Source organism: Fonsecaea monophora (assembly GCF_001642475.1).
Source record: "Fonsecaea monophora strain CBS 269.37 chromosome Unknown Scaff1, whole genome shotgun sequence".
Taxonomy (NCBI): Eukaryota; Fungi; Ascomycota; class Eurotiomycetes; order Chaetothyriales; family Herpotrichiellaceae; genus Fonsecaea; species Fonsecaea monophora.
Genome location: NW_019173932.1, coordinates 788,400 through 803,460, shown reverse-complemented (window position 1 = coordinate 803,460; position 15,061 = coordinate 788,400). Strand labels below are relative to the sequence as shown.

Genomic DNA, 15,061 nt, shown 5'->3' with positions numbered 1-15,061 from the left:
CATGGACCGGTTGAGGTCAAAGAGCCACTCCAGTTGGCCAGCTGAGAGGACGAGTTTAGGAACGGGTTCGAGGATCAAGCACAGCAGTATGCAGCCTCTCCCGTTCGCTAAAAAGTGTCCAGGATCCAAAGCGTGACTCCCACTACGGGCTCGATGGATGAAGCCCCAAGAGACCGGATTCGCTGATTCCCATGCATCCTGGAAATACAAATAGTGGCAAGCCTGGCAGGTTGCGTCGTCTAGAACCAAGGACTGTCCTATGCATGCCCATCAACCTTCCCCAGAGCGGACAGCTGAATGTACTCACATCACACATCTGGCGCTGCTTCCCCAGCAAGGTCCAAAGAAGGTCCGAAACGAGGAAGCACGTTGATAACGACCAGCCCGTGCAACACTCTCTTGTGCATATACTTGTCGTGAACTTCAGCTCCTCTCGATCTAGCCACAGCCTGAAGATGTTGCATGAGAAGCGGCGGGCCTTTGACTGCCGTACGCTGCTTGCCACCGTCACCTCATTACCTCCAATGTGCAAAAAGCCTGTTTTTTCGTCACAGCATTGTGGTCTCGCAGGACGCATTTCGATAGTTTGACTAGTATGGTCGAGCCGGTGAACAATCAACTCTGGAAATGCCATGATGCAAGTTTTGCTGTCGTAGTAAAGAGGAATACGAGTTCCCCGGCCCTCCACGGACAGACAACAGGGTCCTTCAGAGTCCAAATGCAAGAATCTCCGTCGCCTTGCAGAGTTCAGGACCCTAGAAGAAATATTTCGTGGTTGTGATTGGCTGAGAGGTGACGATCAATGGCCACGGAAGGTTGCGGTGGCGAGCTGACTAGAGGGCCTGGAACAGCAACAGGGAGCAATGGACTTTTATGAAGGGAAGGCGAAAGGATGAAGAGTCGATGCCTTTCCGCCGATCTTTCAGGCTCCTCCAATACGGAGTCTGTGGCGGCGAGCTGAATAATGAGTCCAGAACCTCAAAGGAGAAAAGCGAGGCTGTTTACGTATGGAAGAGGGGTTCAGGTGTGCTTTGAGGAACCTACATATCAAGCTTATCCCAATCCGAGCTCTCAGCCAGCCACTAAATCCTCCGGGGGTTGACATGGCATTTCTCTTTGGGCCTGTCTTTGGTACCGAGTAGGGTAGTTCCATCTCCACCCCTGTCCACAATCATACTCAAGCTTCTTTTCCCCTCTCTGGATTAGCTCACTTGATATACAGGCACTTCGACCTCAACAATAAATGTGTGTAACAGCTGGATGTGTCTCTCGGGGGGGCAGCGGCCGCAGTCTTTCCATTGACTTTGTCCAGAAACCAGACGACCACAACCAGGATTAGCAGGGATTTTCTTTCTCAAGACTTGTGTAGCCCCAATCTATTGGGACCACGCGACTATGCCCATCTTCTGTAGGATGGTGCCATGTGATTGGATCGACGGTGGGCACGTTGTCTCGGGGTAGAGCAAGGGAGATTAAAGAGAACGAGGGTAGGGATAAGATCCAGGTTTACAGATGAATCGTGGTAGCATCGGCTTCGTAGCAACGACCAAGGCAGGCCATATCTCCCGAGGCTGATTGACTGATTGATGATGGATCAATTGATTGAAGCGGCAACAAGGTTCGTGAGCGCAGGCACTAAACATCAACCTCTTCCTCAGATCCAATCAGTCGCTTCATTGTTTGGAGGGAGGGGGTTGGGCAAGTGGATCACGTGACCAACGGCATTTCTGGAATCCCCTCGCTCCTTTCTTGTTTCAAAGCGCGATTTTGTGATACCTTGCCTACTGGTACGTAAATATAAATCATGAACCCTGCGATACGCTGCGAGGAGTCTTGTCTTCTGATGTGTTGGGCGTCGAGTGACGGCGGCCTCTCTTCCCATCCAGGTGTCCAAACCGGACAAGGGATCCTGACCGTGCATCCAGGCACCCATCGTGTAACCATCTGGGCCATCATGCAGACGAACCCAATAGTACTGCAGTGCTTGTCACCCTCTTTGTACCTCGTATATACTGGGGCGTTGTACAGTACCGAGTATAGATATGTTCTCCACCGAAAGCTGTGATTGGATGGGGAGGTTAGCGTTGACTAGATTATTTGAAGTAAGCGCCTAAACATTCAAAGCGGCACGAAGGTGCGCGTGAACTCCGAACAAGAAACCGAGTTGTGGCAATTACTAGTAGTACATATCATGTTGCCTCTCTCTCTCCATGCAATCGTTTCGCATTTGATAAATACCTTGTCAGTGCACTTCTTCCTTCTGTCCAGGTTTTCAAAGAGAGTCCATTCCTCTCCTTGGTGCCTAGAAATGACAGCGCCTGGTTTGCCACTTCTAGAACCTTGTTGCATGTGGTCCATAAATAGTCTCGCCTTCTAATGACTGGCAGCGACTCTGGACTTGCACCGTGATCTTTGTCTTAATGCGTGCGCGACATGCCTGACTACTTCTTTCATGTCGCTGTTGAATTATTTACAGACCCGACCTTCAAAGCGAAGCAAACTGACCAACATCAGCCTCCGACCCTGTCGTCCTTTTTCAGAGCGTTAAAGCCCTTCACGAACTCTGGAGGAAGACGCGAATCCCGAGATCCTCTTTTTGACCGCAAGAAAGAACACCTCCTCTCAAGCCGTACTCGCCCACAACAACCAGTGCAGTTGGAACAGACTCCTCGTGACATCTGCCACTCTGATCCTAAGGATCACCGTTTAGACACGATCATTCTTGAAAGTACAGATATGTCGGCATTTTCTGGCGGGAATGAGGAGGGTTCGGTTGCCAGCGAAAACATAATAGGAAAGGGGATTGGTAGCGTGATGTCGGGCCATCACATGAAAGGACGATACGAACCCTTGGAAAGCCATGATAGCGCAGATGGATGGGGTATTGTTCACCTCTACAGAGATGCGGAAGAGACAGCAGGGCTATACAAGGACTCGGTTTACCGGTCAAGCGACCTCTGGAGCGACGGCCTGCGCAACCCGCCGTCAGGGAAACCACACCCTCCACCAAAAGACGAGGAATGCACAACTCTGTGCATCCTTGCGGTTCCATCATACATGACGCCTTCGGACTTCCTCTCGTGGGTTGGCGAGGATACGAGAAGGGAGGTCAGCCATTTCAGAATGGTGCGCACCTCAAGAGCGAACCGTTACATGGTCCTCATGAAGTTTAGACACGGCAAGAAGGCAAGAGAGTGGCAGCACGAATGGAACGGTAAGGTTTTCAATAGCATGGAGGTGAGTGGCCTGCGCCAACTGCTTGGAAGAGATATTAACTAGCCTGCAGCCAGAGACGTGTCACGTCGTGTTTCTTAAGTCGGTGGAATTGATTCAAACTTCATCAACCGCGGACCAGAGCATGGGGCCCAGCTCACCGACGACAAGCTATCCTCGCATGTCCAATGATCCTTTCATCCCAGCCTCTGCGACAACAAAGCCACTTGCACCACGAACCCCGTCGCTTGTGGAACTGCCTACTTGTCCGGTCTGCCTTGAACGCATGGATGAAACCACTGGGCTTTTGACCATTCCTTGCCAACACGTTTTCCATTGCACGTGCTTAGAGAAATGGTCTGGCGGTGGCTGTCCTGTCTGTCGGTACACCCATGACGACTTCTCATCACGACTAGCCTCATCCAAATTCAAGAGTAAAACATCCACAGGAGAGTACGAACCATATGATGGCCCGCTAGAGTGTGAGGTCTGCCATGTGGATACAAGCCTTTGGCAATGTCTCATATGTGGGAAGATTGGGTGTGGCAGGTACGAAGGCAAACACGCATACGCACATTTTGAAGAGAGTGGACACACATTCAGTATGGACCTCGAGAGCAAGCGGGTCTGGGACTATGCGGGTGACGGCTATGTTCATCGAATCATCCAAGACGCCGCGAAACCAGGTGAGAAGTTGGTCGAACTTCCAGGCAGACGACGTGAGCCGACGGCTCTTCAGGGAGAGGAGGATCTCGAGGTTGCAAAAATGGACAATATTGCACTGGAGTACACACACTTGCTCACAAGCCAGCTGGAAAGTCAGAGGGTTTATTTTGAGGAAGTCGTCCAGAGAGCTGTGGACAAAGCCTCAGAAGCAACCAAGAAAGCAGATAGAGCGATAGAGGAGAGTCGCCTCGCTACTGAGAGACTTGCTACGCTGGAAAGCGAACATGACTTTGTCGCCAAGGGTCTTGTCCCAGAGCTGGAAAAGGAAAAAGCACGACTCGAAAAACGAAGTGCCAAGTTTGAAGAGATGGCCAGGACCATCAACCAAAAATACCAAGAAGAGAAAGCGTTGACAAAGTCGCTGATGCAGAGGATTGAGCACTACGAGACTTCACAGGAGACCCAAGTGGAAAAGCTGAAGCAGACAATACAGAAACTTGAGGAAGAAAACGCCACAAAAGACTTGCTTATGGAGGGGCTGAGAGACGAACACCGCGATGCGATGATGCAGATCTCCGCCCAGAGGAAGTTACAGGAGATGGTGGAGAAGGGGGAGCTGGAGCAAGAGGATCTGGAGGGGGCTGTTATCGAGGCCGGGCCCGCTCCAGCTCCGAAGAGAACCTTGCGCGGAGGGAAAGGAAGAAGAGCTGTGAACAGTCCAGGCCAGCGCCTTAACGTTTCCAAAGACCTACCTCAACAGCAGGCGGCAAGCACCTCCTCCAAACAACAAGTATCCTCTGCCTCCAGAGATACCCCTGAGGAAGCTCACTCTATCTACAACGACATTTTTGGCGAAAGTTCTCGAAGCCAAGACTGGGACGAAGAGAAAGCGAAGAAGATCCTCGACGAGTGTAGGGCAAAACTGCTCGGGGAGGGTCTACTTGTCCCATCCGCGCCGACTTCGACCTCCGCGCACGTCGAGACTGAAGGCAGTAGTGAGGCCGAGCCTGACGGCGAGGGGGGCGGTAACGAAGCAGCAAAGGCCAAAGGGACTGCCACGAGGAAGAAGAAGGGGAAGAGAAAAGCCAAAAAGTGAAGGCAAGGCTGAAGCCCAGACTAGGCTCTGCTGGTGGGGAAACGGTGATGTGTACTTCATCCAGCATACACTCTCAAAGGTCCCTCTTCCCACGGGAATACCTCTGTTGACAATGGAGCCCATGAGCGTCGTACACCTTGGCTTTCTGGCTACAGCCTACAGGTCCTTTGGAGACTCAAGAGAATTGTACAATACAACACAAGTGGCGAGAGTTTCTAGATTTGACAATTGGATACCCTCTTGTGATATCCCCGACCCATTCTCCTCCCTCTTCTTGGGTAAATAAATGTACATGAATTTTTTTCCTGCGTTGAGAGACATCCGAGATAATCTCTTGCCTTTCTTCGCAGTGACCTCCTTTGTTTTTATAGCGGAATAGTGTTAGTTGGTAAGTATAGTACAGTGTATGATTTGCTCTGCGTGGGGTTTCCGAGGTCGTGTTGATATGTACCTCGTAGTGGTGTCTGTGTTGTTGGTCGTGGGTCACAGGTCAAGGGTCACGAGATATGAATTGTGCATTGTACGGGGGGCGAGGATTGAATGGGAGTGTCATTCCGTCCAGGTTGCTGGTCGAATGGGATCGAGCTTGTGTGTGTGCGTGAGTGGTGTTATCATCCTCGGACCCGGGATATGTCGTTGACTCTTCGGACATAGTGGGCACTATTGGTTGAGGACCACATCCAGAAGTCATTCGAATGGTTATCGGAGGTAGATTGGGCGCAATGTTTCCAGGCCAGGCCCCTCAGAAAGACGAGGGTTCTTTTCCTTCCTTTTTTTTTCATTCCAGCTTCTGTATCCCAAAAAAGTAATTCCCAAACTCCTCGCTGCCCTTGATAAACCGCCATCCCAGCGCGGGGACGTAGACGACCCCCTGTGTGACGAATTCTCCCCACCGTCCTGGAGCCCTTCCGGACTCGAAATATCCCCCCAGTTCCGGCGGGTTGATGTACTTGTTCCAGTCGTGTGTGCCGCGCGGTACCACGCCTATCATGGGTGCTTCGGCGATTAGTTTCGTCGTGAGATAGGCGATGGGTGAGCGCGAGATGGTCGATCCGATGAGCCACCCGCCCGGTTTCAGGTGGGGGATGGCGATTTCGAGAAAGGATGAGGGCGAGTCGATGTGTTCGAGAACCTCAAATAGGGTCAATACATCGTATTTTGCATCGTCAGTGGCTGGTGCGGGGAGGTCTTCGATCGCGCAGTTGAGATACTCGAGCTTCCCCGGAGCGGCGAGGGCAGGGTCGGACCGCTGATTCTCCTTTGCGACCTGTATGACATTCGCCGTCGGGTCGATGGCTGTCACGCGCGAAGTCGTGGGGAGGCGAGCGGCAGAAGAGGCGAAGATGCCTCCGCCGCAGCCAACGTCCAGATATGAATATCTCTTCTCGTTCTCATTCTCGGTCGAGGAAGACCTTTGCAAGCACGAGCGGATAAAGTCGTGACGGAGAGGGTTCATCAGATGGAGTAGGCGAGATGGACCGTGAGGATCCCACCATGAGGAGGCGAGGCGGGAGAAGTGTGTGACTTCGGAGGCAGAGACGGAGGATGCTGTGCTCGCACTTCCTGCGGTAGAGGAGTGAAAGCGGTGGCGCTGTGGGTTTGTACTTTGTGTCCTTGCTCTTTCCCGCATTAGTCTCTGTGAGCATAACCTTGCCATCCGAGGTGTTCGTAGGGCGTCAATTGAGCATGTTGCCGCGCCTTTTGCCGCATGTTGGAGGGGACCAAGTGCGGTGGCAGCCATTGTCTTGCGCCAACGAGTGTTCAATTGGATGCGTATCTCGAGTCACAGTGGTAGGAAGTGGCACAGCGGATCCGGCCGCTAACGAAGCTCGACATTGTCTCCAAGTATCAGCATTTTCTCGACTGGAGTGGGTGATATTCCTTGTGCAGCGTGGGCAGTCTCGAAAATCATCTCAAAATGTCAATGTCGAGCTGGAGAAATGGAGTGGATGGAGGGAGCCTTTCAGGTGACCGCCACCAATCAGAGAAACGCACCATCGGAGCCTCGCCAGTCAGTACAACATTCCTCAGATCTCAATTCACCATGAACAACACCCACTGCCTAGTGGAGTATCATGCTCACATGTCCGAAGCATGAGGTTCTGCTAACTCTCTATGAAATGTCAGAGACCGTACAGAAGCCTCATTTTCCTCCCCTCGCACTCACACGAAACCAGAATGGCGTAATGCAAATGCTTACACTCATTGAGTGACATCGGTCTCCGGGGCACAAAAGATGAGAGATAACAATATCCGACAGACTTTTTGAGGGTACCAGATGCGATTCTCTCACGGCCTTTAGGGAATGGAGAGATTATACGAGGGTGGGAAAGGACGTTGAACCGCCCTTCGCGACCGATCACTTTCCTACGAGCGAACAAGTTGACTCTCGAAGGCAACGTCGCTAAATGGACTAATACAGCGGACATAACAGACACAAGGTGAGAAGGGATAGAGTAATACCAGTTTCAGCGTACTGCACATGTCTCTGGGTCCGGCTTCATTATTTCGCGCATAAGCGAAACCCGACGAGAACCTCCTGTTCAGCTCCACTAGTCACAGTATGAAAGGACACAAAGCGATCAAGGCACAAACTCGCGCCCAACAGGTAGTCTAAGGCAGCTGGAATAGTGGCAACCCAAGGCAATGGTCGGATCTACAAGTACAAGCACGGACTCTGGCTAATTAGAGCATCCTGTTTAGCCAAGGTCCCGTCTGGATGTGCGCTCGGCAAAAGACAATTAACCGGATGTTTTCGGCATTTTGATTGATGCCGATTCCCCGCATGCTCCGTCGCAGGAAACTCGGTAATGCGAATTGTGCATATACAAAGATGTTGCGGGCAGTGTACTCGGCAAAGTCTTTCACAACCGTCATCTTCTTCACAGTAAGCAAGAGCTTTTCGGCAGCTACTTATGGCAGAAATAACCGCGCCGACGAGCCGCCAGATCAGGCGCAGAGCCAATCTGGTGTGTATACGATGCCACCAGAAGAAGGTAGGTTCGACGCTGCGCTTTGTGCTCTTCCATATGGGCGCTATGAATGTTTGACACCCGAGTGACCGGTATCAGATCAAGTGTGACCTCAGCTCGCTCACGACCGACCGCGAATGCAGCAATTGTCGGGCGACCAACTCCAGCTGCTAGTAGGTTTCAATATGCTTGGTCGCTGTCGAGGTCTCCTTACTTAGAACACTACAGTGCTCGACAGTCCCGACGCCGGGGGGCTCACCACCGTTTGAGTGCCAGCTCTTCTGGCATTCCACCATCCGCTACTGAAGATACTGTTGCAGGTACCCCTTTAGATCGAGCCAGCTATACCCCGACCGATCTGCCCGAGAATGTGTTCAAAGATGGTCAAGCGGGAGATATCAGAGCGGGCCAGTCCTCCGTGAGGAAGGCGGATGATGGTGTTAGCGAGCGATACGGCGCAGAATCCCTTGGCTCTAGGCCAGCTGCAGTGCCTGAAGTTCATCAAGGTCATCGCGAGCGAAGCTATTTGGGACAGTCAGGGTTCATGTCCATGTTCGACCATCCATCTCGGGATGACTCTGATCAGAGTATCAGCCCGTTAATAACACCGCGTCATCCCATCCCTGAGCTGTCTCTCGTTCTGCGACAGAGTTACGCCGAGACGTTTGTGGAGTATTGCTACCCCTGGTGTCCGGTCCTACACCGTGCAGACCTTCTTGACGATCGATCCCCTTTTGCACGATCCCTACTTCTGCAACAAGCCCTAGGGCTCTTAGGGACCACAATCAATCCCCCGAGACTTTCACATCAAGCTCGCCGCGTACACTATGAGAGATTCAAGGTACTGTTCCATGGCAACACGGAACGCAATCCGTTGGTGAGGATCGTCGCCATCATCCTAACGTACTGGTGGAGCGCTGGCCCGCCCAGTGTTGTCAGTATGGATAGTCAATACTGGTGGACATCCATAGCAATCCGACTGGCTCAGGAAATTGGCCTCCATCGTGAGGCAACCCCGGGACAATCGATGCGACTGGGTGAAACAATAACCCTGAGACGTTGTATCTGGTGGACACTATTTGTAAGTCCTTTTCAGTTTTCTGTTCCCAGCCTTGCTGACCCTCTTGTAGTCAAGAGAACGCTTGACGTCGGTGTGTCAAGGACGTCCGTGCATCATCCACTCCGAGGATACCAATGTCAAACTCCCCAGTCTGGACGAGTTTCCAAGCGATCGGCGAGATCAGGCCGAAATCTTTATATCCTGGGTTCAGGTCTGCGAGATCATCGGTGACCTGTCCAAGCACTTGCGCAACCGCAGCGACGCAAATGCATCTACCTTTGAGCTTGCCCAGAGGCTTATCAAATGGGTGAATGCATTACCGCCACGCTTGAGGCTGCCATTCAGCACCGCGACGACCTCCCATTTCGACCGCAATGTCCACCAGCTCCATCTGCCTTATCTATCGGCCATCACTCTCCTCTACATGAGTGCTTCAACGCAACCACTCCCCAAAGCATATGGTGCGGCCGTCCTCTCAGCTTCCTGCGTTGCGCGTATCTTCGAAGACCTCTTGGCTCGGGGCTCGATTGCATTCCTCCCAGGCGTAGCGGGCTGGTACATCAGTATCGCCATCCTAGCCCTCCTACATGCACGTCGCATCGAGCCTCTCAAAGCAGCCGCGAACGCACAAATCGACATTCTATTCCTTGCTCTAAGGGAGATGTCTCAATTGTGGCACTCCTCAAGGATGTTTTTGTTGGGGTTCGAGAAGCTATTGACCGGCCTCAACCCGGACACAACGACAGCTTCGTCGTCCCAGATATTAGGCAGCCAGCCGGCTCAGGCGCTGGAATTAAACGAGTTGAACATTGCGGATGGCATCGACTATCACGATTTCTTCCCTGGCGCCACACCCGAGACGACGCAGCTCTTCTCCGTTCTCTTTAACCATCACCCGCCTTCCATCTTTGTGGAGGCAGAATGGACCAACGACCTCAGCTTGCAACTCCAAACCATGTTCGGTCATCCGTACGACGAGCTGGATTTCGGACTTGCTGTGAATGACATTTGAATTCATATGCCGGATCAATGCTGGCATGAAGCCGCAAGAGGGTCCCGACTCACTGCAAGTTAAAGAGAAACACGTACATTGAACAAATGGGCGCGAAGATGAAGCCGGGAATGGATGCCAACATAGGACGCCCTGCAACGCGATTGAATTTTCGGTCAGAGTCAGTGACTTTGAATGGCTGACAAGTCCGTTTCGTACAATTTCACGATTGAAGGAGCCACTTGGATAGCGTCACTTTACAGTTTCTGCGCCCCGGTGGTGGGCACTGCGCTGGGGATTGTGGTGATTAAAGTTCGTCGACTGAAAGGGATCGTTCTGTTCGGCGTACGCCCTGTGGGTTTGTCGGCGGTGGCTTGATCTACCACTACCGGGGTGGCACAAGCTAAACCTCACACGCGAAGGGATTTCAACGAGCCGTGGAAGTGATAAGGCCAAGGTCAAAGGTCGGACGCTTCGCAGAGTAACAAACTCGATCCATTATTAGGGCAAATACAGGTCTCACGTTGGAGCTGGCGAGGCTGGCTAGGCAAAGCCTAGTCCAGAGATATACATGGCAAAGGACCCAGCACGAATCGCCGATACCACTTTCCCTCTACAGTCTTGTCCTGACCACGGTCGGTCGGTCGGTCGGTCGGTCGCCGCCCTCTGTCTGCCCTTGGAACTATAAATATTAACACTAGGCAAGAGGTAAACGTGCGCCGGAGCCTTATACGGAAACACTCTTCCTGTCGGCGTCGAGCGCCGCATAGACGTCTGCCATGCCCTCTTCCTTCCTGCTAGTGAAGGCATGGGGACCAGGCCCCGGGTCATTCAGCAACGACACCTCCCTCCAGCGGTCCGGGTGGGTGACCTCGAGCACGGTCCCCGGCGGGAAGCGGTCGCGGTCAAAGGCGACGGCCATCATGCCGCGGGCGATCTCGTCCGGGGTCGACAGCTTGTCCTTGTCCGGGTCGACGAACCGCAGGGCCTCCGGGTGGTCGTACATGAGCGGGGACATGGTCGGGCCCGGCGCGACGGCGACGACGCGGATGCCCTCGAGGTCCTGCAGCCGCGCCATGCCGCGCGTGAAGTTGCTGACGCCCTGCTTGGCCGCCCCGTACAGCGGCGTCAGCATGCTGGGTTTCTGCGCGCCCGTGCTCGACACGTGCACGATGATGCCCCCCCGCTTCCGCTGCTGCACCCACTTCCGGATCGCGATGCGCGACATCTTGAGCGGGTGCTCCAGATTGATCCGCAGCAGCTGGTAGTGGTCGTCGTCGCGGTCGTTCCAGAAGTTGTTGAACGACGGCTCGTACACCCCGGCCCCGGGACACACCACGTCCGGCAACCCCCCACCGAATTCACGGGCGTAGCCCTCAAACGTCTGCTCCAGCTGCTTCCAGTCCGAGACGTCGGTCTTGAGGAACGCGACACGCGGCGAAGCAGAAGAAGAAGAAGAAGAAGAAGAAGAAGACGCAACGGCGGGAGTCTGTCCGGGTTTTGGAGAAGTGGTGCCGCCACCACTCTGGCCGATCGAGTCGAGCCACGCCACCGCCTCGCGATGGAGGCCGAGGTCGCAGATCAAGACGTTACATCCTGCACGGTACAGGTGCTGGACGAAAGCCAGACAGATTCCTGTCGATACGTCAGCATGCCACACTTGATCGTGGTGGATAGACCGAAGGGGGGGAATGTGTGTGTGTTAGTGTGTGTGGGAAATATGAATACCTGATCCACCGCCCGTGACAATCGCCCCTTTTCCTCCGAGATCAACCTGAACCTGAGCCTGACTCTGACTTTGACTCTGGCTTTGGACTTGGGCCATCTTATTTTCTGAGAGACAGACCGTTTCCCTTCTTCCTTCGTCTTGATATCCCTTTGTCTCCGTTAACTCGGCTAAGTACTGGGTATGAACGACCCACTGAAGCACTTGCTCGCTCGCTGGCTCAGTCACCAACAGACTGACTAACCAGCTGACTGACTGACTGACTATGGTCGACTTACCCACACACACGCACACACACACCCGGGCAAAGTCTCGAGTAACGGACAGAGTCTAGTCAGTCCACCCCGACTTATTCTGAGGATTGTTTGTGTATGTATATGTGTGTCTCCTCTACTCGGAGAGTCCCGACACGTCAGATGTGTAAATCTATTCCCCTGTACACAGTACGAACAAGGAGGTTAGATGGATGGGATGGGATGGGATGGGATGTACGACGCCCCGATATACTTTTGCGGTTGTTTTAAATGGTGTGTCTGTCAGTCGGCTATGAGGGACTGCCGCCCGCTTCTTCGGCTTGGGCTTGGACTTTGAAATTCCCCCGCAACGCGGGTAAATAGAAGTTGCGTGTGGAGAAGCAAGACGACCAAGGCAGACAAGCAGACGGACACTCAAGCCAAGCGGATAGACAGGAAGACGGGGGCAGATCAGTCAGGCCGGCTACGGGGAAAAGAAAAAAAAAACACCACATCATGTGTTGGATCCGTGTCTTTGCCGAAGCCGGCGCTTCTTGGATCGGGGCATTACATTGTGTCGCATTGCATTTGTATAGCGTCGCGCGATAACGAGGTACTCGCTGATCAGAGTAAAGATAGATAAGTTCGAGTGGGGCAACCTCGATTGAAGTACTCAAATCCTGGTCAGCAACTCCGAGTGATTGAATGACTGACTGACTGGCCCTGACCATGATCCTCAGGAGACTTGGGGAAAAGTCCATTTTTGAGACCATAACTCCTATCGAGACAGGTCGTAGTGATTCATAGAATAAATCTGTGCTAGTACAAGAGATCCTCTCATCTGAGGATTGCTCGCTGGGCCGAAGAAGACGAAAATGTCGAGAGTTGGAAAACGAAAACGGATTGAGTTCTGGAGAACAGGCTCAAATGGACGGCGGCTTCTCACCATCCGCGCAGTTCGAGCACCTTGAAATCTGGTGGGCTCACTGCTCCCGACAACCCTCGGACCAGCCTACAGCGTATACCTGAACGACGGGCTCTTGTCGCCGAGGTCTGCAAGCTGCTCGTCCGTCAAACCCTCCGCGGCCCCACTGCGCTCTCTCTTCTTGTTGATGACTCCATACGAGATCCGCAAAGCAATGATGGCCACCAGGCCGAAGACGACAAACATGATCTCCAGACCGTGGCCAAGCAGATACTTGGGCGCGTCGACGCTGCGATAAAAGTTGCTCGCCATGGCGCCTCCGAGATTGCCCAGACCGATCTGTAGAGCCATCCCGACGCTTCGCTTGTAGCTCCCTGCGAGGTTGTTGGCGATCCAGGTGACGTTGCCCGGAAAAGCGGGGTAGATTCCACAGGTCGCAATGAACACGCCGGCATACACCACGCCAGGGATATCTCCAGCAGCGGAACCGGCGATGGCGATGACGAAGCCAACCAGAATGGCGCACACGGGGAAGAAGATGTAGGGCCAGCGCGAGGCTCCTCGCTTGGTGGCTCTGTCCGAAGCCCACCCGATGATGACGGCCAGAATTGCAGCTGTGATATAGATCGGAACCGTCAAAAGCTGTGCTGTCGCCGACGTGTATCCAAGCTCCTTGATGATTGTCGGCAGGAAGAAAGAGATGCCATACAAGGGTACGACGATAGACCAATACATGAAAAGCGACAGGTATATTTGCCAATCCGTGAGAGCTGTGCGAAGGTTAGATGTATTCTGAATATCAAATCGCTAAACGAGACCACGAGGCTGAGCTCACGAGGCTGAACCAACAAGGTTCTGCGCTAACCTCATTGGTCGTAGAGAGAAAGAAAAGGGTATCCACTTACCTCTGATGACGTATTTCCATTCGAAGTGCTCGCTCTCAGCGACCATTCTTCCGCTCTTCTTGCTCCCTTGGTACTTGAGTCGATGCACGACCCATGCCCTCTCCTCGGTCGTCAGAAAGCTTGCCGTGTCGGGGAAGTCGTGCAAGAGAAAGAAAGCTGCGACGGCAACGACAACAGTTGCGATGCCCTCGAGAATAAAGATCCAGCGCCAGCCTGCTTCGCCAGCGACGCCGTCCATTTTGGCGATGGCGAACGCAAGTAAGCCTGAAAAGGCGCCGGCCACGCTGGCGGCGCTGAAGAAGAGGCTCTGGCGGAAAGCCAGTTCTTCGGTGCAATACCCTGGAAGGTGCTGTCAGCATTGCATGTCATAAATCAAGATGGCCAAAGGCTGACCACAGAAGAGGTTACTCACACATTGTCAGGTAGTATGCAACACCAGGATAGAGGCCAGCTTCGGCGACACCAAGGAATATACGAGCAATGAGAAGGCCATGGTAGCTTTGAACAAGACCCATCAAGGTCATGACCGTGCCTAGCTTTGTCAACTTGATGATCTGTCTGCCAACGCTGCAAAAGACGTACCCCACGCTACCATGATGGATGGCAACCAAACAGAAGGCCTGAGGCGCTTCAAAAGCAAGTTTGAGGGAATCTCAAATGCACAGTATGTGAAGAACTGGTGACGATTGGCATTAGTCTGTGGCTGTACTGGCACGGGATCAAAACTCACAAAGACGGTCGCGCAAAGGCTGTATTCTGGCCCGGAAAGACTCAGGTCGGTCTCCATGCCTTCGATCTTCGCGTTGCCAATGTTGCCTCGGTCGAGGAAAGACAGGAGGTATAGGATCGCCAGCATGGGTATCAGGCGCAAATCCATTTTCCGTAGGACCTTCTTGGGGTCGACTTGTGAGGTGTCCACCCCTTCGCCAGTCCAATTTGGGTCATGGTGCTTTGATTTCTATAGCGGCAAGGAGGTGTTAGCTAACGACGAGCAGGTAGAACCTCAAGGTGTTCGATTTCATACAGCATGTTCATACACCACGTCCTTCTCGTGGATCGATGGCTTCTCCACACGCTCTTCGGACCATTTCTGGGGCGTCGCGGAATCAGTCTCAGCCATGATGGACTGTAGTGCTGGGTTAGGAAATTTGTTGTAGCCTCAGTGACTGTGTGACAGGACAGACCGAGGACGGAAGTGCTGATCTCGAGGAAACGGCAGGAAATTTATAGATACGTCAACGCTGTCCAGGGTCAAACCGTTGCGTGTGAGCCTC

At 53.1% G+C, this 15,061-nt stretch overlaps 6 protein-coding genes across 6 annotated transcripts; 3 read left to right on the top strand and 3 right to left on the bottom strand.

Annotated features, from left to right (window-relative positions):
* Positions 1–2,433: 2,433 nt before the first annotated feature.
* On the top strand, positions 2,434–3,279 carry AYO21_00274 (hypothetical protein; the record flags this gene model as incomplete). Its single annotated transcript, XM_022650264.1, has 1 exon — positions 2,434–3,279. One exon carries the CDS (start codon positions 2,434–2,436, stop codon positions 3,277–3,279), a length of 846 nt encoding a protein of 281 aa, XP_022517590.1.
* Positions 3,280–3,817: 538 nt separating this feature from the next.
* AYO21_00273 (hypothetical protein) lies at positions 3,818–4,975 on the top strand (the record flags this gene model as incomplete). The annotated part of the gene is made up of 1 exon (XM_022650263.1): positions 3,818–4,975. One exon carries the CDS (start codon positions 3,818–3,820, stop codon positions 4,973–4,975), a length of 1,158 nt encoding a protein of 385 aa, XP_022517589.1.
* Positions 4,976–5,753: 778 nt separating this feature from the next.
* On the bottom strand, positions 5,754–6,716 carry AYO21_00272 (3-demethylubiquinone-9 3-O-methyltransferase; the record flags this gene model as incomplete). The annotated part of the gene is made up of 1 exon (XM_022650262.1): positions 5,754–6,716. The coding sequence occupies one exon, from the start codon at positions 6,714–6,716 to the stop codon at positions 5,754–5,756; it is 963 nt and encodes a 320-aa protein (XP_022517588.1).
* A 1,092-nt stretch (positions 6,717–7,808) lies between these two features.
* On the top strand, positions 7,809–10,019 carry AYO21_00271 (hypothetical protein; the record flags this gene model as incomplete). The annotated part of the gene is made up of 3 exons (XM_022650261.1): positions 7,809–7,971; positions 8,268–9,028; positions 9,078–10,019. 3 exons carry the CDS (start codon positions 7,809–7,811, stop codon positions 10,017–10,019), a joined length of 1,866 nt encoding a protein of 621 aa, XP_022517587.1.
* A 706-nt stretch (positions 10,020–10,725) lies between these two features.
* AYO21_00270 (hypothetical protein) lies at positions 10,726–11,823 on the bottom strand (the record flags this gene model as incomplete). Its single annotated transcript, XM_022650260.1, has 2 exons — positions 10,726–11,633; positions 11,727–11,823. The coding sequence occupies 2 exons, from the start codon at positions 11,821–11,823 to the stop codon at positions 10,726–10,728; spliced, it is 1,005 nt and encodes a 334-aa protein (XP_022517586.1).
* Positions 11,824–12,969: 1,146 nt separating this feature from the next.
* AYO21_00269 (hypothetical protein) lies at positions 12,970–14,907 on the bottom strand (the record flags this gene model as incomplete). The annotated part of the gene is made up of 5 exons (XM_022650259.1): positions 12,970–13,652; positions 13,788–14,126; positions 14,200–14,407; positions 14,518–14,745; positions 14,812–14,907. 5 exons carry the CDS (start codon positions 14,905–14,907, stop codon positions 12,970–12,972), a joined length of 1,554 nt encoding a protein of 517 aa, XP_022517585.1.
* Between the last annotated feature and the right edge of the window lie 154 nt (positions 14,908–15,061).